Source organism: Schistocerca gregaria, chromosome 7 (genome assembly GCF_023897955.1).
Source record: "Schistocerca gregaria isolate iqSchGreg1 chromosome 7, iqSchGreg1.2, whole genome shotgun sequence".
Lineage (NCBI taxonomy): Eukaryota > Metazoa > Arthropoda > Insecta > Orthoptera > Acrididae > Schistocerca > Schistocerca gregaria.
The window spans coordinates 235,979,402-236,002,064 of NC_064926.1; the positions used below are offsets into that span (position 1 = coordinate 235,979,402).

The 22,663-nt window shown below is 41.7% G+C and overlaps 1 protein-coding gene across 1 annotated transcript in view; it reads left to right on the forward strand.

Moving 5' to 3' along the window:
• Positions 1 to 798: 798 nt before the first annotated feature.
• Positions 799 to 22,663, forward strand: part of LOC126281855 (myrosinase 1-like) — a 42,399-nt gene continuing 20,534 nt past the window's right edge. The window contains exons 1-7 of the mRNA XM_049981114.1: positions 799 to 952; positions 1,169 to 1,299; positions 5,735 to 5,869; positions 13,432 to 13,554; positions 13,639 to 13,819; positions 21,102 to 21,196; positions 21,361 to 21,508. Coding sequence (XP_049837071.1) covers positions 817 to 952; positions 1,169 to 1,299; positions 5,735 to 5,869; positions 13,432 to 13,554; positions 13,639 to 13,819; positions 21,102 to 21,196; positions 21,361 to 21,508 — 949 coding nt within the window. The 5' untranslated portion in view covers positions 799 to 816. The remainder of the gene's footprint in view (positions 953 to 1,168; positions 1,300 to 5,734; positions 5,870 to 13,431; positions 13,555 to 13,638; positions 13,820 to 21,101; positions 21,197 to 21,360; positions 21,509 to 22,663) is intronic.

Below are 22,663 nucleotides of genomic sequence, written 5' to 3' on the forward strand. Positions count from 1 at the left end.
TATTTTCAGGTCTTTCGCCACCTGAAGAGACATTCTTGGATGTCGTTTTCATGCGGACGGGTAAGAGCGATAATGGGTCAGGCGAATACTCGTACATCCGCGGCCAAACTCTTTCTACTAAACAGGGATTGATCGTTTCGTCTCCTAGTGGAATCAATGTCTTAACATGTACGGTGACTGCTTTTGAGTGCGATCCATGGTACTCTTGTGGCTTGTGTTTGGTTTTCATTTGACTACCCCTCATATATCCATTTATATAACATGTGTGGATTAAAATTTCTTCAGGAGAAGGTGTTGCAATTAAAATATTACTGCACAGGCACCCAATTTTGAAATATAATGACTCTCTATTTTTTAGGAAACTGTCTGTTCATAGAATTTTCACGACTCACGCAATTGTTCCACAACTTATAGCCAGTTGTTGCCTTTTTAATTGGGAACTATTATTTAGCTAAGCGATCAGTCATTTATTTCCAAGTAATGGTTGACAAACATCCTTTTTCCCAGGATCAGCGTTGCTAATGATCGGACAACTGCAACATTCCCACGAGAGTAGAATAAGCGGAACTGATAAGAAAGCCTCTGCTGATATCGGTGTGTGATCCGCGGATCAACAAGTTACTTCAGTACCTCTCCGATAATATCGCTAATAACATAGGAAAACCATTAGAAACATGCTGATTAACAGACGATGAAAGGAAATTAACTGATATCTATTTCCGGATATACAAACAACCTATGAAATTATAGCCCAGTTACACTATTTATACGTACACCTTGCAGCTGGTCATTCAAACCTGCTGGAGATTTCCAACGATGAGGTTGCTGATCACCTTTACGGCTGTGTTAGCCGTTGTTTCCGCACAGACAGCCTCTAATCGATTCCCGGATGACTTCATGTTTGGAGCTGCAACATCCGCATATCAGATCGAAGGAGCCTGGAATGAAGATGGTGGGTTCAGAAGCATTAAGTTTATTCCGCAGGCAAAGTGACAACGAGGGAAAAAAACTACGTATTCAAGCACGGGCCATTAGATTTAGCCTTTATAACGTATGCGTTCAATATACTGCTTATTGTTGCTTATGCAAAACCAAGGCAATAACGTATTTTCATGACAATAGTTGATAGGTGTATTATTTACTGTGATGTTCTTGATCGCATATACAGGCAAGGGAGAGAGCATCCAGGACAACTTCTTCCACAACCATCCGCTATTCATTCTAGAACAAAACGGGGACGTTGCCTGCGATTCTTACCATAAGTACAAGGAGGATGTTCAGATGCTGAAGGCGCTCAACGTAAGTATAATTTACAGCGGCAAGCATGCTAACTTCTTCTTTTGCAGCGATTTAAAGAACTTGTGACTTATGTGTTCAATTGGAGTTCCATACATAATATATAATAATAGAAGCTACAATTAAAAAAAAAGGTGCACCTGGTGGTTTTAAGACATTATTTTCTTTGAGTAAACGTGTATGGGAGAACTTAATAGTGAATCTGAAATACCTACAAAATTATTAAAACAATGCGTAGGATAATCTATAATCAGGAACGACATTCGTTTCAGATTCATGTAGCGTCCTGTTGGGAAGTCAGCAAGCAGTTAGTTTAAACAAATAAAATACTATGTTCATTCGAGAAATAGTTACCGCTTTTTAACTGTAGCAGACAAAATTGTAGGATGTGAGGTCCGCCAGTTATGCAAAACACCGTTTTTTCTCAGTACCCAAACATGTTTCGGCACCATTGTGCCATCATCAGTGGGTTTTCGTTTTTATTTATTCTGCAATGTGAACATTTTTGTTAAATGATTATAAAATTATGTGCGTCTTTACTCCAATCAACAGAACGTTTCTTTTTGTAAATACCTTTACATTTGCGTTTGTGAATTTTCTAGATCATTTGTGTGTTAATTACTACAAAAGGAAACGATCTGTTCTTTGAACTAAAGATGCAGGTATTTTTATAATGACTTAACAAAAATGTTCACTTTGCAGAATAAATCAAAACGAAAACCCAGTGATGATGGCACGTTGGTGCCGGAACATGTTTGGGTACTGAGAAAAAACGGTGTTTTGCATAACTGGCGGACCTCACATTCAACAAATTTAACTGCTAACACGGCCAATACTAAGAAATGCAAATCAAAATTATGAATATGTAGCAGACAAAGTAGAACAAAAATAAAAGAATTTCGTTAAAGCAAAGACGAATGTAAGGAGATTTGTCGTCAATGGACGCGTCAATATTCATGGAAATAAATCTCTAAACGTATAGTACGGGAAAGGAATTCGGCTGGTTCCTTTTCAAACAAAAAATTTAAAACTAGCATTTAATAGTCTTAGGCAAACTATGGTAAATAATGATGAAAAGTGGATCGGAACCCCGTTCGTCACATATATGAGTTAACGCTTTTACCAGTTTGCCATAGTCCCTTTCTTCCGAAACTCTCATAGGTATGCACGTAGTGTCGTGATATACAGTGGTACACGCACATTGATAATCCAGAACATTATGTCCACCTATCTAATAGTTGCTACATCCACCTCTGGCACGGAAAACAGCAGCGACGCGCCGTGGTGTGTAAGCAGTGAGACCTTGGTAGGTCGCTGGAGGGAGAGGGCACCTGGCGAGCTGGAGGGCCAGCACATCAATTGGAACTCGCCACTGTGTTCCTCACATCACTTCATCACACTTCTGACCTTGTGACATGTCGCATTATCTTGTTGAAAAATGCCACTGCCGTTGAGAAACATGAGCTGCATGAAGGGGCGAATGTGGTTTGCAACCAGTGTACGCTACTTCTTGGTCATCGTGGTGCGTTGCACAAGCTCCATTGGACCCATTGATACCCACGTGAGCGTTCCAAAGAGCATAATGGAGCCGCCGCCAGCTTGTCTGAGTTCTGCAGTACAGTTTTCAAGGAATTGTTGACCTGCAAGGCTACGGATTCGCACCCTCCCGTCGGCTTGATGAAGAAAGTATCGTGATTCATCAGACCATGCAACGTTCTGCCGCTGAGCCAACGTTCAGTGCCGATGATCACGTCCCCATTTCAGTCGTAATTGCCGATGTCGTGGTGCTAACACTGACTCTTTCATGATTCGTTGGCTATGAAGGCCCATCGTTAGTGTTCAGTGCACCGTATGTTCAGGGATCTTTTCAAGCATACTTACACAATGCCACGCATTAAGGTCTGATGTTTGTTCCACCACAATTCGCCTCTTGTCCTGTTTTATTAGTTTTACCAGTCTACGAAGTCCGACATCTGTACTGAGAGATGGCTGCCCAACCCCACGACGTCTGGACGTCGTTTCACGTTTGTTTCGCCGTGTGTTGAAGACCCTCACGACAGCATTCCTTGAACGCTCGACAAGTCGTGAAGTTTCCGAAATGCTCGTGCCGAGCCTCCGGGACATCACTGTGCCCTCGATGAACCTCAGATCGCGCGCCTTGCCCCATTCTGCATATGGGCAGCACACTCTGTGATAGTACGTGCATCGAGTGTGTGTCTATCAGTCATTCACCGTCGGGTGAGGCTGCTATCGCCTGGACGGCATTTTACCGCTAGTAGGTCGATGGCCATAATGTTCTGGCTCATGAGTGTAAGTGTGTCATGTGTGCTTCTGGAGTACCTTGGTATCATTGCGGTACTACGGAAATCGAATGGTGCTGCGCAGTCTACGCATTTCCTTGTTGTCGAGAGTGGCTACGAACTTTCATTGTGAATTTTGTGCGCAGCAAGAGCTCTGGCTGCAATACCTGAAAGAAATAATGCTTCCATTCGAAACGAATTCCAATTAGACGTTCATACGGGGAATTATGTACATATACATCTACGTGATTACTCTGCTATTCACAATGAAGTGCCTGGCAGAGTGTTCAATGAACCACCTTCAAGCTGTCTCTCTGCCGTTCTACTCTCGAACGGCACGCGGGAAAAACGAGGAATAAAATTTTTCTGTGCGGGCCCTGATTTCTCTTATTTTATCATGATGCTTAATTCTCTCTATGTAGGTGGGTGCCAACATAATATTTTCACAATCGGAGGAGCAAACTGGTGACTGAAATATTCATGCGAAGATCCCGTCGCAACGAAACACGCCTTTGTTTTAATGATTGCACTCCAATTCACCTGTCATGGCTGTGACACTATCTCCCCTATTTCATGATAATACCAAACGAGCTGCCCTTCTCTGTATTTTTTCTATGTCATCCGTCAGTCCCACCTGATGCGGATCCCACACCGCACGGCAATACTCCAGAATAGGGCGGACAAGCGTGGTGTAAGCAGTCTCTTTATTAGACCTGTTGCACTTTCTAAGTGTTCTGCCAATGAATCGCAGTCTTTGGTTTGCTCTACCCACCTTATTATTTATGTGGTCGTTCCAGTTTAGGTTACTTGTGATTGTAATCCCTAAGTATTTAGTTGAATTTACAGCTTTCAGATTTGTGTGACTTGCCGCGTAATCGAAATTTAGCTGACTTCTCTTAGTACTCTTGTGAATAACTTCACACTTTTCCTTATTCGGGGTCAATTGCTACTTTTCGCACCATACAAATATCTTATCTGAATCATTTTGCAACTCGTTTTGACCATCTGATGCCTTTACAAGACGGCAAATGAGAGCATCATCTGCAAACAATCTAACGCGGCTACTTCGATTGTCTCCTATGTCGTTAATATAGATCAGGAACAATAGAGGGCCCATAACACTTCCTTGGGGAATGCCGGACATTACTTACGTTTTACTCGATGACTTTCCTTCTATTACTCCGAACTGTGACCTTTCTGACAGGAAATCCGTCGCACCATTCATACGATAGTCCGTAGGTACGCAGTCTGGTAAGAAGACACTTGTGAGGAACGGTATCGAAAGCCTTCTGGAAATCTAAAAATATGGAGTCAATTTGACATTCCCTGTCGATAGCACTTACTACTTCATGAGTATAAGGAGCTAGTTGTGTTTCAAAAGACCGATATTTTCTGAAATCGTGTTGACTATGTGTCAATAAATCTTTTTCTTCGAGGTATTTCAAAATTTTGGAATACAGTGTATGTTCCAAAACCCTACTGCAAATCGACGTTAGTGATATGGTTCTCTACTAAATTCAATGCATTTAGGTTTTAGAAAGTTTATTTCCAGTGACTGCATTTCATTAAATCAGTTCCGGTTCTGTAACTGCCGGTTCTTTGTAAAAATCCGTCGTCAATTAGTGCAGAGAAATGAGTGTTTATAGTAATATAGTACATACGTATATTGTATATTTAGTCCTTAATTTTCGGTCTCCACTGTCGAATCCAATCATCCATTTCATAATTACAAGGTAGCATTGTTGTGTATTACACAAGCATCCCTATCGCATTATTCGTTTCTATCACTGCCTATTTCTAAATCTCTGTTCATGATTCTTATAGATTTTCAGAATTATAAATAACTTTCAGGGTCATTTCATTAAATATTCTCTTAGATTACAAAAAGGCAATGAGGTTTAATCTTAAATTCTCTCCATCTTTTAGGTTTAATCCACAAAGCACTAAAATATTATTCATAAGTAACCATCATCAGGCACATTGTTTGTTCTTCTATTATAATGTGTTAACCGGATATTTACAATTTCGGATATGTTTTATTGAGTGCTTTCAGCGTCAATACGTGATGTAATAATGAAATATCAGCTGTCAGTCCCCAGACATTTAGTTGCGACCATTAATACATCGTTGTGGAACAGGCGGACGTGTATCGATTTTCCATATCCTGGCCACGGGTGTTGCCTAACGGGGACCTCGACGTCATCAACCAGGCTGGTATCGACTACTACAACAACCTTATCAACGAACTGCTCGCCAACGGAATTCAGCCTCTGGTAAGTGGAGAATGATAGTATTCGCATACTCTTTCTCGTGCAGTAAACCTCCCTTCCATTTAGAAACACTAATAAGAGGCATATAGTGTAATTACAACTGTTCCCATTGCGAAAGAAAGAAACAGCATATCTTCTTTACAGCTATGCCAAAGTTAAGACGGAACAACAAGCTAATTGTCCCCAAGCGTAGTGTGACTGAAACTGCTTTACCTGTCTGGATATCCAGCTCACAACGTAAAAGGTCATAGACTATATTCAGTCACCTGTTGTGCATAAAATGTTTGATAAACTATAATTTTGATTGAAACACTTGGGACAATGGGATTATACGTACTGAACAGCGCAACTCACAATTATGCACTGGCTCATGGTCAAAATTAACGGTAACTGCTTACAAAAATACCTCGAGGAACGAGTCAATCATGAGTGTCTTTTACAGTATGGCGGGTGTACTGTCCAAGTAGAGGAGAAGGGACATAACAAGAGATTCAGGCATGCAGCCGTATGTTGTTTTCTCTCTAAGTCAACGGGCCATGCTGATAAACAGAAAGCAACTGTCATTAGCAACCATCGAAGAAGCGGTTCCCAGGTGGCCCATTGTGTTAGTGAGACAGAATAACTAATATAATTTCTTTAAAGATGCATACCTTCGTACAGTACCGTGGAATGCTAATGAGTTGTACCACTGTGCCCAACGAATCCAGATGAATATTGTTGTTGGCTGGATTAGAATCAAGACAATGGTCATGAACTATTTGTCAGTATTTGCTCTTCAGAAATTTGAGTAAACTTGCTATATTTATTATGTTTTTTTTTTTTTAAGTGTAGCTTGATGAATGAGCTGGTAAATATTCATACCAATGAATAAGGAACAAAAATATTATACATGATTGGTGATCACCTCCGCTTCGCATCAAGTACTTTCGACTGGATAACTTGCCTGACGTAGCAGTGATAAATTATATGCAAAAACTTTCTCGTGAATCAGTCTGTGTATTAGTGGAAGCTGCCCTTCGGTAGTGCCTGTGATTAGCGTGAAGATACAAACAGAATTCGCGTGGGGGGGGGGGGGGGGCTTTCATTTATACTGTGTAAACATATAGAAAATCCCAGTTGGATACAGGATGGTCAGAAGCAGTTTGAAAGAACTGTAACGGTGTTGGAGGGTAGTTTGTGCTGAGAAATAACTGTTAAGGAAAAATGCACTACTTTGAGCCATTACCGAGTTAATTAACAGGGAAATTATGTTTTTGTGGAGTTATTACCATCACGTAATTATGCCTTGACATTCCGCGGAATTCTGCACATCTGAGGCAGAATTGGAGTTTCTTCGCTGTTTCTGTAAAAAAATTACAACAGGTTATTCGGAGGTATTTGTTAATTCCTATCTGATTTCTATTAATCTATATCCACAATTACTGCGAAATGTATACCTCTCTGCAAATGTGAACTAGCAAATACGCTATAAGTGTAATGAATGGCGGACGTACTTAACGTTGACGTCCGGAACACGTCCTCGCATCGTCGTCAGATATGTGCAAGGCATTCATAATAGGCAGGAATGATGATTTTGTTCTGCACTGCTTCGAATGTGGCTTCATAACGTAATAGCAGTTAGTCTTACACTAACTGTCTGAAGCCTAATTCGATAACGAAAATGTACCCTGACTTAAATGTACAGCTTTAAAATTACGTTAAGTACGTAGCAAAAGGAAAAAGTAGCATTGTTCGGTAGTTCTAAACACTAAACTGCTGAAAATTTATATATACGGGGACCGATGTAAAAGCATGGCAACGAGAAGGGAGCGCTTGGTCATTGGGAACAAGTTTAAAGACGAACAGCGTCGGTGATCTTACCAAAGAAATTCTTGCAGATTTGGCATGAGCTTGTTTACGGGAACCAAGGGAAATATATATATATATATATATGGAAGTACGAAACGCCACCCAGTTATGTTTCTAATGAAGACTACCATTGGCAGTAATGTGAAACATAGTTTGCTTTCTACCTCGGTGGGACTGCTGGTACTACCTATATCTGGCCCACACTTACACAATTTAAGAATTTTCCTGCTGAATGCGTAGCATGGAGCAGTGCTCGTGCAAGTAATCTGTTGTGCGTTGTACATGTCAACTGAAGTTAAATGGGCATCGGAAATCTCAGTTGTTAATCTTTTCTCGTGATGTTCACTCAAGGGAGGGACTGATGACCACAGATGTTAAGTCCCATGGTGCTCAGAGCCATTTGAACCATTTGAGCCAGTCAAGGGATAGCGGTACACTGGATAATAATATCTGTGTGACCGCTTTCTAACTAGTTCTGAAAAAAAATCTCTACGAAGGAATTATGTTGGGATGTGGTTTCCATAACTTTGTTAAATGTAGCGAGTCTAGCTCTTGTCTACAAGAATAAAATTACTTAATGTATAATTTTCAGACTGTCTGGATAACTCCCCATAAATAAACGGAAAAGCTTGTGGATCTTCCTGTAATAATGCCAAGATAGACTGCTACACTTCTTAGACCTTCAGAGGTGGGCATGGTTACATAAGACATTTCACAACTACAGCTCTAACAAAGCAACCTAAAATTTCGTTACCGGAAAAAAATTTGACGATGCCTCGTTTTTATCTTTGTTGTGGACATAGTTCCGCGTAGTCAGCGCGTACACAACTTTCCCACTAGAGCGCGCCCTCTAAGCACCACACCGCAGGCACAGCGCTCATCCGTCTCCGTACTACGAGATGGCGCTGCCATAGAGACGGACCAAATTCTGCTTCCGCCGATCCGCGTATTAATATGTAACGCAGCCAATGAGATTCCTGATAATGTAGAACCTTTTCTCCTCGCAGATCACACTTGCGCAGTGATACATGAACGCGAGAGGTGTTATAACGAGTGTACAGACCTCCGAGTAGTCAGTCTGCTTTAATCTGTACCAGTCTGTACGAGTTCTACATTGGTCTGTACCAGTCTATAGTCAAGTTTCAGTCTGCGCCTGATAAGATTATCATATTCCTCTACATAGCCATAAAGATAAATGTATACATACTTTTGTCAAGTATTAGGGATATATGTGAGAATAAGATTAACGTACAAATTCCTAGGAACTTCAGACTGTCAGTTGTAAATTGCATCCAGAACCAAGTTAAGTAATTCTTATGCTTGTTGTTATTTTAATAACTGTGTGTGGAAATTAACCAAGTTGTGTTTAAAGTTGGTCACCGTCAATCTGCTACTCTAAGAGTGCAAGTGGCACTTCTATCATCTGACCTAACGACAGAAGATAAACAAGCCACTATAAGACCACGAGACATATTGCTGACACTCGCCTACTTCGTTAGAGCGACAAGTCAAATAATCAGATGGTGTGTGTACTGAAGGTCTTCTTAACACTAAAACTGTTTATTGGACCAGATGTGATATTTAGATCTTTTGCCTTTCCCTGTTGGACTTCCCGAGAGCTCTATATGCGAAAATAAGCTCATCTTCCATAGCCGAAGTAGAAAAGTAATTAATATTCGGTGTAGTCGAACTGGGATGTCTTTTCTAATTTACATCTACATCTGTCCACATACTCTATAAGCTACCCTGTAGTGCATAGTGGAACTACCTCGTACCACTGACAGTCTTCTTCTTTGCTATTATACCTGTAAACTGTAATTCTGCCAGGCAGCACAGCACCACACTGAGGCGACAAAGACATGGGACAGCGATACACACATATACAGATGGCGGCGATTTCACGTACACAAAGTACAAAAAAGGCAGCGCATTGGCAGAACTGTCATTTGCACTCAGGTGATTCATGTGGAAAGGTTTCCGACGTGAAATGGCGACACGATGGGAAGTAACAGACTTTGAATTCCGGGTGATAGTTAGTGCTGGACGCATGTATCACTCAGTTTCGCAAATCCTTAGGGAATTCATTATTCCCCGATCCCAGAATACCAACTTACAGGCATTACCTCTCACCACGGACAACGCAGTGTCCGATGGCATTCACTTAACGACCGAGAGCAGCAGCGTTTGCGTAGAACTGTCAGTCCAGAGAGACAAGCAAGACTGCATGAAATAACAGCGGAAATCAATCTGGACTATGGCAGCAGACGACCGACGTCAGTGCCATTCCTACCAACACATGACGTCACCTGCGGCACGTCTCCAGGCTGGTGACGATATCGGCTGCATCCTACAAAACTTGAAAATGGTGGCCTTGTCAGATTAGTCCTGATTTCACTTGGTAAGACCTGATGGTAGGGTCAGAATGAGACGCAGATCCAGAAGTCGCGGACCCAACTTGTCAACAAGTCACTGTTCAAGCTGGTAGTGCTTCAATGATGATATGGACCGTTTCTGCGTGCAACAGACTGGCTACCCTGAATTTTCCGCTGCTTGTAGACCATGTTCAGCATTCATGGACTTCATGTTCCCAAACAAGTCTGGAATTTTTATGAACGACAGTGCGCCATGTCACCGGGCCACAGTCATTCGCGATAGGTTTGAAGAACATTCTGAACCTTTCGGGCGAATGGTTTGGCCATCACAGCGCCCGACATTGAACCACATTCAACATTTATGGGACATAAACGAGAGGTCAGTTCGAGCAAAAAGTCTTGTGTCGGCAACACTTCAGCAACTGTAGACGGCTACAGCGGCAGCATGCGCCAGCATTTCTCAATGGAACTTCCTGTGCCATGAGGAGTCCATTCCACTTCCATCTGCTGCACTACGCCGGGTACCAGTCCGACACGATATTAGGAGGTACATTAACATTTTTCTACATTTAGAGCAAGCTGCTATTCGCGAGAAGAAATATAACTTCTTGTAAGTCGTTTTGTATCCACCTTAACCGTTGTAGGAAACTTCTGCCACCTACAGTTGACCAGAAGAGAAGAAGTAGTGTTGGCGTACAGTTTTTCTTGACCGGCCAAGATACTGATACCTTTGGTTCATTTCCCTTTCCTCAGTGTAATAAGGAATACGTTGCACTGGTGAGATGATTCATCGGTGGAATTGAAACGTTAAGCTCAATCTGCTCCACGATGCTTAGCAAGACCAATAGGCAGCGTGGTGGAGACATATTTTACCCACCATTTTCTTTGACTGTCTTCCACAACACAAACCCTGCCTTATACAAACACTTTTTGCTTCAAAATAACCTTATCTGAAACAGTGATCGATGATACATGACATGAAAGTATTATACACGCCATACTGTTGGCACTTGCCGTGAGCCATACGATTTGATTTCAACGTGATGCTGTTTTATCTTACACCGAATATTTCCGTAGAATGAATTCGTAAATTATACGAAAAATAACTACCGAATATTTTGTACATATAAAAACCGTTAATTTATGCTTACTTGTTTATTACTGCACAGTTGGCCTATTACATGTACAATTTAAAAAGTCTTTACAATCTCATATTTTTGAGTACGTTAATCATTACTGCTTTTATACGCTACTATGGAGGAATTTACTTCCTACTATAGCTCCACTGCTATTGACCTCTTCTCTCATTATCAAGCTTATAATACATGCACTATAGTCAATAATACTAAGACTCTCTCCACGGGAGACGCTACAGTGGTTAAGGTAAAGTATAGGGTTTGGAAGACGATTGTTGAATTCTCCACCTGACGGTCCAGATTTAGTTTCTTGTCGTCTCCCTTAATCGGTTACTGTTTCCACGGAAAGGTATAATCGGATTTTTTTCCAAGTCCTTCCTTATTTCAATCTTGTCCTCTACCTATAGATATTTCGCCGCCGACGATCCATAACACTAGTAAATCCACCGACAAAATTTGGGAGCCGTTGAGCGATATTTCCTGGGTATTTTGGTTTAAGGGACGGGTGGTGCCAGATAGCTCGTTACAGACTAAGACCAATAGCAATTCCGTCTTTTGTGTTTTATATGATTTTTTTGATTTTTTAAATCTTCTGACTGGTTTGTACCGCAACTGCATTGAATATATCTCCGTAACACTGCAAATGTCGATGACTTGCACTGTGTGTCTTGACAGGAAACGCTTATTACATTCACTCACGATACATTATACATGTGTTTGACTTGCTGGCAATAGTAATACGCAAGTCACTCTTTTACCTTAAAATAGCATTTATTATGGCTCGAATACGACCCATTTTTTTCGGCTGCATTTGGTGTTTGCTAGAACTCATACACAGCAGTATCTAGAGGTTTACTGTTCGTGAGTTTGACGAAATGCAGTTCGTGTATGGGTCCACTGACTGCAATGGAAGAGTGCCTCAACGACGCCATTTAGAGATATTTACCTTTCAATGCAACCCGATCACGATACTTTGCATCTGTTTCGAGGGTGTTGTCTCATTACATTACTCTGTAGTTTGTATTGCCGTATTACAGATTGCTTCACCATTGTGAAGATATTTTCCCGTAAATAAAAGTAACAGGGACGATAAATCATACGTTTTTCATTATTACACGGGGTGAGCACTAATAAAACCCACAAAATCCAGGGACGAACAGCTGACTGGAAACGGAGGAAAAAAGTCTTATGAAATGTGTCCGGAAATGGTCAGTTGAAATGGCAGATGTCGGTGACGAGTGAAAGTTCCTGTAGCTACGAGGCGTGTGTTACATGTGTGTTGCAGGCGGTATGATTAACGCAGCGTACTTAAGCAGCATAATGGACCGGTATTCATGTAGGGAACAAGCCGACATGGCGTCTGGGTACGGCCAAGCGGATGGAAACAGTCGAGAGGCAGCACGGCTGTACAAAAACATGTACGCTCACTGAGACCGACGACGTTACACAATATTTCAAGTCCTTCCTGGACGCTTGTCTGATCATGGGTCTCTTCAGACAGATGAACATTGTGTGATATGGTTGGTGACTGCGAGGGTACTTATTTTGGTATAGCCGTGCTACCTGTCGACCCGACGTGAATACTGGACCATTCTGCTGCTTAGGTACGCTGCGTTAATGACACCGCCTGCTACTCACAAGGGGATTACGCCTCGTGGTCAGAGGAACTTTCCTGCAACAAACAAGTAACACATGGCAAGTGGGCAGAAGAACTTCCATTCATCAGAACCATATGCCATGGGAACGGTGCATTTCGGGATATACGTTCATAGGACGTTTTTCCTCCATTTCCAGTCTGAAATACGTACCTGCTGTTTGTCGGTTCTATTAATGTTCACCTCTCATAACGTACCAATGGAGGCCATTGGTATCTTATACCAAACTGCTCACATAATATCCCTGAACAACCACCGAAATTTTGTTGGTGCAATTCTTCACTCCGCATATACGGAAACAGACTGAAAAGCTTGCAAGGATAATGAGAGGCAGATTGTGCCAAGAAATAATAATAAAAGAAATTCGATATGTTGCACCGTTTCCGAGTTAATTAGTACTGAATTTAGGCAGTACGGCCATTGCGCACGAGTCAACGGCCATCCAGAGACTGTGTCGCCAAATGTGTTCTTCGTTTGGTTTCATAAAAGCGAGCGAGAAAGCGATGAAAATACGCAGTTTTATAAAGTTTGACACTACTGTATGCCGCCTGCAGGTAACGATGTACCACTGGGACCTCCCTCAAGCACTGCAGTACATCGGAGGATGGCCCAATGAGTTGCTGGCCGACTACTTCGTTGAATACGCCAGGATACTCTTCGAAAACTTCGGAGACAGGGTAAGTAAAAGTTCCAGTGTACTTGTAGCCTCATGTGACTCTCACTTTACCTGGCAAAATAATTGACGATCTATGGTTCCGCAGGTGAAATGGTGGATCACATTCAACGAGCCCCATCAGTTCGTGGAAGGCTACTCGGTGCCGTGGGGTGCACCAGGTCAGCGTGCTCCGGGAATCGGTGACTACCTGGCGACACACACCGTCATCAAAGCTCACGCTCGTGTCTGGCACCTCTACGATGAGCAGTACAGAGCCACACAGAACGGTCAGTGCCTCATGACAACATGCATGTCCCTTTCGATATTAACAGCTCTTGTATTAGACAAATACAATGAAGACCCAAATCATTACCACTGCCCAATTAAATGCTGCTTTATGGTTTTGCATTAATTAATGTGACAAGCGACGTACGTACATACATGCACCTATCTAATATAGCTCACCACTACATGCCCTGATAGGCGGGTGTGCCTCTGTAAAAGGAAACGAACAAAACTGTGTGGTCGGTAGAGAAGCAGTAACATTTGAGTGGGTCTGTCGGTAGAGCTCATTGACTTCGAATGACGAGCTGTCATTTGACATCACCTGGCTACCAAACATGTCAGCACTATTTCAACCCTTCTCAAGCTGCCCTAGATAGTTATTGGCTATGTGACTGTGAAGTGGAAACACGAAGGATCAACGACTGCTAAACCAAGAGAGCTTGTACGGATGGGCGGGGATCTTCAAGAGTACAGGATGGTGTTTGAAAAAATTAGATGAAATCAGCGGAATAAATGACTCATGGGTTCCAAAGTGCTGCCTGCAGTTCAACTGTCACAATACCTGTGCATAAAAAGTTCAAAATGGGTACAATAGTAGAGCACCTTCTCGTAAATCATGCATTTCCGTAGCCAGCGCTAAGCCCTTTTTGAAGTGGTGTAGAGAGTGACGCCACTGGGTGGAGGATGATTGTAAACAAGTGATTTCGAGTGATAAATAGTGCAGCCAAATGGAATGATTTGTGTTTGGAAAGTACCTGGAGAACTTTACCTGCCATGATTTGCAGAGCCAACAGTGTATACCGAGGGAGGATGGGGATGATTTTTGAGGTTATTGTGTGCTCCCCACATTGTGTATACGCGAGCAGTAAAGAGTACATAAATACATTTTACAACATTGTGTACTCCGCACATTACAAGCATGGTTCGAAGATGATGACTGTATCAGCATGACATTGCAGCCCGTCATAAGGCAACATCTGTGGTTTGTGGACAATAATATTCCTGAAATGTCCTGTGTTGTATTAAGTCCCCATCTGAACCCAATGGAACACCTTTGCTATGAGAACATCGATTTTGCTCCAGAACCAATATCCAACATCACTACATACTCTAATTCTGCTCCTGGAGAAGAATGAGCAGTCATCCATATACCTCGACGAAACTGTCCCCAGAGAAGAGAGTTCAAGCTGTCATAAACTTGAAGGGTGTATACCACCTATTTTAATCTTCAGATGCTTTTGACCAGATTTGTAGGCGAGGCAGCGATGACCCGGAAATCAGTCTAGCGTAGACACTGCCTGGAAAGTGGAGAAGTCTACTGAAAAGTGGCTTTGAGAAAGAATTGTTTGTTATGGCCTGTCTCATGGGAATAAGAATCTCGGAAACGGCTGTTTTTGTGCAGTTGTCACTGGCAATGTCTGAAGGACGTCGAATTACTAAGTAGGTGACAAGGTATTTTAAGTGCATGCTTCATTACGGAACTTTGACGTCAGACGCTTAACAGTTGTGTTTATTAGGGTAGACGGCGACCTGCGGCAGAGATTATGACAGAGTGCAACGCTGATGCAACTACGAGTGTGTCAGGGCACACGGATTAATGTACATTGTTGAAAATTAGTCTCTGCATCGAAAGACACCGATGGGATCCCATGTTAACCTACCGACATCGTCAGTTAGGATTTCATGTGGGTCTTGCAGTAATCGAAACATGTCTCCTGGTCGGTAGAATAACGTTTCTTGCTACATAGGCCATTGGGGCCAGCGGTAGGCTATGGAGGACTTTCCCCTGGACATTCATCGCAAACATAGCGGTAAATTAAGGCACCACGGAAGTTGCGGACTATGTAAACTTATTTTAAACTCCAAGACTGGTACCGTGGTATAGTTGTTTGTAAAGCATGATAGTAGATTCACATTGATTCCTTGGGCAGAAAACTAGACTCATTCTACATCTACATTTATACTCCGCAAGCTACCCAACGGTGTGTGGCGGAGGGCACTCTACGTGCCACTGTCATTGCCTACCTTTTCTGTTCCAGTCGCGTATGGTTCGCGGGATGAACGACTGTCTGAAAGCCTCCGTGCGCGCTCGAATCTCTCTAATTTTACATTCGTGACCTCCTCGGGAGGTATAAGTAGGGGGAAGCAATATATTCGATACTCCATCCAGAAACGCACTCTCTCGAAACCTGGCGAGCAAGCTACACCGCAATGCAGAGCGCCTCTCTTGCAGAATATGCCACTCGAGTTTGCTACAAATCTCCGTAACGCTATCATGGTTACCAAATAACCCCGTGACGAAACGCGCCGCGCTTCTTTGGATCTTCTCTATCTCCTCCGTCAACCCGATCTGGTACGGATCCCACACTGATGAGCAATAGTCAAGTATAGGTCGAACGAGTGTTTTGTAAGTCATCTCCTTTGTTGATGGACTACATTTTCTAAGCACTCCCCAAGGAATCTTAATCTGGTACCCGCCTTACCAACAATTAATTTTATATAATCATTCCACTTCAAATCGTTCCGCACGCATACTCCCAGATATTTTACAGAAGTAACTGCTACCAGAGTTTCTTCCGCTATCATATAATCATACAATAAAGGATCCTTCTTTCTATGTATTCGCAATACATTACATTTTTCTACGTTAAAGGTCAGTTGCAACTCCCTGCACCCAGTGCCTATCCGCTGCAGATCTTCCTGCATTTCGCTCCAATTTTCTGATGCTGCAACTTCTCTGTATAGTACAGCATCATCCGCGAAAAGCCGCATGGAACTTCCGACACTAACTACTAGGTCATTTATATATATATTGCGAAAAGCAATGGTCCCATAACACTCCCCTGTGGCACGCCAGAGGTTACTTTAAGGTCTGTAGACGTCTCTCCATTGATAACAACATGCTGTGTTCTGCTTGCTAAAAACTCTTCACTCCAGCCACACAGCTGGTCTGATATTCAGTAGGCTCTTACTTTGTTTATTAGGCGACAGTGCGGAACTGTATCGAACGCCTTCCGGAAGTCAATGAAAAAAGCATCTACCTGGGAGCCTGTATCTAATATTTTCTGGGTCTCATGAACAAATAAAGTGAGTTGGGTCTCACACGATCGCTGTTTCCGGAATCCATGGTGATTCCTACAGAGTAGATTCTGGGTTGATGATGCTCGAGCAAAAAATATGTTCTAAAATTCTACAACAGATCGACGTCAGAGATATAGGTCTATAGTTTTACGCATCTGCTCGACGACCCTTCTTGAAGACTGGGACTACCTGTGCTCTTTTCCAATCATTTGGAACCTTCCGTTCCTCTAGAGACTTGCGGTACACGGCTGTTACAAGGGGGGCAAGTTCTTTCGCGTACTCTGTGTAGAAACGAATTGGTATCCCGTCAGGTCCAGTGGACTTTACTCTGTTGAGTGATTCCAGTTGCTTTTCTATTCCTTGGACACTTATTTCGATGTCAGCTATTTTTTCGTTTGTGCGAGGATTTAGAGAAGGAACTGCAGTGCGGTCTTCCTATGTGAAACAGCTTTGGAAAAAGGTGTTTAGTATTTGTGCTTTACGCGTGTCATCCTCTGTTTCAATGCCATCATCATCCCGGAGTGTCTGGGTACGCTGTTTCGAGCCACTTACTGATTTAACGTAAGACGAGAACTTCCTATGATTTTCTGTCAAGTCGGGACATAGAATTTTACTTTCGAATTCACTGAACGCTTCACGCATAGCCCTCCTTACGCTAACTTTGACATCGTTTAGCTTCTGTTTGTATGAGAGGTTTTGGCTGCGTTTAAACTTGCAGTGAAGCTCTCTTTGCTTTCGCAGTAGTTTCCTAACTTTGTTGTTGATCCACGGTGGGTTTTTCCCGTCCCTCACAGTTTTACTCGGCACTTACGTGTCTAACATTCGGACCAGATGAAACTCGTCTCTGATGGTATCTGGTTCTAGCTCCAAGTACACAAACCACCGGCTCATAATTTACGGAAATTGTGTGGTCTGTTGCGTAGACATTGGTGCCATTGGAAAAGTGGGAAGAACGTGTCAATTCGATGAAAACTAAAATAGCTGCTATAACGCATTAAATAGGCCTACCAACATGCTATTAAGGAGGTAGTCACATTGTTCTGGATCCTTAGAGCAGCACCAATCTTGGATGGAAGAGCCATTCTACAGTGAATGACAGCGGTTAAACATGTCTTACCGACTGAATTAGAGCCATGTACGTACATTTGTTTTGTCCTGACTATGGTGGCAATGTATTTTACCATGCACTGCTGGAGAAACTGAAAATATTAAGGAACTTATCCTCATATGTTACTGCTCGACTGCGGCCTTCGTAACAAGGAGATTTGTTGGGGCTGATCTAAGGCATACACATGTTGCTCGACTGCATATATATTGTGGCCTCACATCACTGTAACTAAATTATTTGTTACGTAATATGTTTCACACGTTGCTATGGCATTGCCACATGCATCTGTTTCACCTCGTTTTAGTCAAAAGTAACATGGAGCAGGCAGCCAGCACTGGATGCTCATTGGATGCCTTCCCAGCAATTGACAATTACATGGCATGTCATTCAGTATTTGACAATTGGTGGCTCTTGTCTACCGCACTACTCGAAGAACTGAAGTGAACTGACACTTTGTTGTAGACAATGTACCATTTGTGTTCGAGGTTGAGAAATCGGATTGGGGGAAAGTTGTTTCCATTCGCAAAGTGTCATTTCATTAAAAAAAAAAAAAAAAGCCTCTGGGGTGCTATATGCTAATGAAGAGATGCACATCATGGGCTTGTCGGTTCGTGTTCCTTCGATGCTGATAGACATTCTCCATTTCGAATAGCTCGGTTAACTGCCTCAATATCATTTTGGCATGCATCACCCTATGTTATATATGACAAGCTCATGCTCTGCTCTTTTCTTGTAGCAAATGTGTACAGCAGCACATGAGTCTACGCAGACGATAACCACTGGCGGCCATTCTACTCCTTATCCGCGGCTTGTCAACCGGCTAAGACCCCAGGCTAAGCCATGTCTCCGCAATACCATTTCCTCCAGGATAGCTAGTTCTGTAAGGTTCACTGGAGAGCTTCTGCGGAGTTTGAAAGATAGGAGACCAGGTACTAGGGGGGGGGGGGGGGGCGTAAAGCTGTGAGGGCGGGACGTCAGCTGTGCTCGGGTAGCTCAGTCGGATAGCACTTGCCAATGAATGGCAAAGGTCCCGAGCTCGAGCCTCGGTCCGCCACATACTTTTAATCTGCCAGGATATTTCGAGTTTTATCCAGACCAGTTTCATCTAAAAGCTTTACAGGGCTATATTAGTGCTTAAAATGAATCCCATTAATGCAAATTGTATTCACGAAGGATCAGACCATTTTTTTCTGTGTGAGTCACTTGCGGAGTTAAACGATAAGCAGAGTACTACTAGGAATGTTATTCGGTTTAACAATATTCATGTTCTGTTCGGATTTATCGACCTGGAGAAAGTGTTTGACAATGTCAAATGGTGCAAATGTTCGATATTCTGAGAAAAATAGGGGTAAGCTATAGGGAAAGAAGGGTAATATACAATATGTGCAAGAGCAAAGAGTAAACAATAAAAGATTAAGAACGATGTGCTCAGATTAAAAAGGATGTAAGACAGGGCTGTAGTCCTTCTTCCCTAGTGTTCAGTCACTACATCGAAGAGGCAATTACGAAAGGACATCAATGTTAAGATTTACTGATGACATTGCTATCCTCAGCGACAATGAAATACAGGATGTACCGAGTGGAATGAACACTCTAATGAGTACTGAATATGGATTAAAAGTAGATCGAGAAAAGACGAAAGCAAAGAGAAGTAGTAGAAACGAGAACAGCAAGAAATTTAATATTAGGACTGGTGATCACGAAGTAGGTCACATTAAGGAATTCTGATATCTATTCAGCAAAATAAGCAATGACGGGTGGAGCAAGGAGGACATCAAGAGCTAAGTAGCACTATCAAACACGGCATTCATGGCCAAGAGATTCCTGTTGAAATGATGGGATATATTTTCAGAAGGAGATTTCTGAGATTGAACGTTTAGAGCACAGCGTTGTATGATACTAAATCATGGACTGGGGGAAAACTGGAGCAGAAAGGTAACAAAGCATTTGAGATGTGGTGCTACAGGATAATATTGAAAATTAAGTGGACTTGAAGGGCAATGAATGAGGAGGTTCTCTGCCGAAATGGCGAGGAAAAGAATACATGTAAATCAATCACAAAAAGAAGGGACAGCATAGTAGGACATAGTCAAGACAACAGGGAATAACTTCCATGGTACTAGAGGGAGTTGTAAAGGACAAAAGCGGTAGAGGAGAGCAATGATTGGAACACACCCTCAAATAATACAGGGCGTAGGTTGCAAGTGCTACTATGGAATGAGGAGTTTAGTACAGGAGAGGAATTCTGATAACCCAAATAAAAAGGTATCTTCGTATATTTTAGAATTAGGAAAAAATGCGTTCGCCAATGGTTCGTTGGTTATCTAGAAACTGTGAAGCAGAAACCTGTCTTCAGTATAAATATGAAACAGGTTTCACTCTTATCGCGATGTTGTAAGGTCGTGGATACTACAGGTTCAAGTTCAAAGTCTTTTATTTTCCTTAATACACATCAATAACAAATGACCAAATATAAGAGATTACTACTTTTTAGTCTTTTGCGCTTGACGCAACTTTCGTTTTTAAAGACATGAATGGCAGTATAAATAATTTAGCAATATCTGTAGTACTCTACAGTTAGTTAACTGTTGCTTATTTGCAATAGAACTTGTTCTTACACTTTCGGTAATGAAGTCGTATAATATATGTTTTTGTATGCCAAATGTATTACGTGCCTTAGGATTGGAAGTTATATTTTTAAAACGACCTACAGAACTACTTAGTGATGTGCATGGATATCAATGGTGAATCGATTTGCTCTTCTAAATCACGAAATCAAGGTAAATAAGCCATGTCCACTGGATTTAAAAATCTAGAAATAAAATTATTAGTATATTATTTATTATAGCACTTTGTTTGTACTTACACCATAATAGTTTCATATAAGGAAATAAAAGTTTTGTAACTATGTGAAGAAATGCACAAAATAAAATGTAGATAAAAGTTTGTTTTATGTTGGAAAACTTTGGATAAGCTGAAATTATAGTTTCTGATCCATCAGTATTGTTATGTGCACCAATTTAATGACTTCACACACTACTCTATGTATCATAATCTAATTTATACGCATGTGGTTGCTTTGACATACTTCGCAGGTAGCGTGGGAATTACGCTTAATATGGATTGGCCTGAACCAGAGACTAACTCGACAGAGGATGCAGAGGCAGCTGAAAGAGCACGACAGTTTGTGGTGGGTACTGTAGCTATGTCGTCAACCAGTTGGATCTCCTGTAACTTTTAAGTGTAGTGTTAGTTTGTCAGAGATTTTTACAGATAGTATTCACGTGACTTTAAAGGTGTGTATGTAGGACATTGATGGTTGTGAGAAAACTGACGTGCTATTCTGTATTGCAGATGGGTATGTTTGGTCATCCTATTTACAGTAAGGATGGGGATTATCCAGCTGTGGTTCGACAGCAAGTGGATGCCAACAGCAAGGCTGAGGGACGCCCCCGATCAAGGCTACCAACCTTCACACAAGAAGAGATCGAGTATATTAGGGGTGAGTAACCAAATGTACAGCAATAGAAGACCATTGGGGCTCAACAAAAGAGGACACAACGATTTCCACTTCTTCCCCGCGTGATTGTGATGTAAATAGTTATTCTCATATGTTTCTTCACCTTAGATCCGTTAATTCTGTCGATATTTTGCTACTGAATGATGTCGCAACGTGAAAGTGATAGACAATGGAAGTGGCGTCCCACTAGAAATTCTAAGCATACATCAACAAGTTTTGTTGCCGACATATTGAGTAGAACAGTGATCTTGCTACATCATACATTTGCAAGAAATATAAACCTGTTTACCTGGAAAACATCATTAGGATTAGTTTCTTTCATACTGTGACGCTGTATGTAAGGAAGCATTCTTGACTGCGTATGGAATGTCAAGTACGGCTCAAGACACAGATTTTTGAAACTTATTCCTTTGAAATCCAACAATTTGTCAACCACAATGGTGATACCACAGTTTTGGACGATACACGAGTATTGATTGTAAAGGCCATATACTGCCAACACCGTCATTCTTACAGGAATGTTAAGCACATCTCCTACAATACTTGTCTAAATTATTTCACTTTATTTGCAGTTCGCTTCATGCTGGTGGAGGGAGGGGGAGGGACTCTAGCTTGTTTAACCACTCCCTGTACTGAAAGTCGACTTCTATGTGAGTTGCCTTCTGAGACTGCCGCTCGTTTACGAAATATAAAATTCTTAAACGTATCATTAACTTTACGACGGGATTTAAGGACAGACCATCTGAAGAAGTAGTAAATGTTAAAACTGGGCTTAGGTCATAAAGAAATTTGTGAATGTGATAGTATATAAAGTTATTTCGAAATAACTGACTATCACTGACGCTCTCCAAACATAAGATTAATATACACAAATCCTTTCACTTTAGATTCTAATAGATACAAAAATACTAACTAGCAAATGTTTCAGTAGATCTCTGATATCTCGGTACTTACAGAAAAATCGAATACATGCTACTTCAACTACAAATGCAAGATACATCTAATGTTTGCCTTTACTGTCGCTGTGTTACATATGCCTCAGTTACAATGGCGCTGTGACGTATGCTGTTCAATATTTTCTGTAAACATCATTCAACTGGGCATGGATTGTTCGAGTACTGTTTTCCTTCAAATACG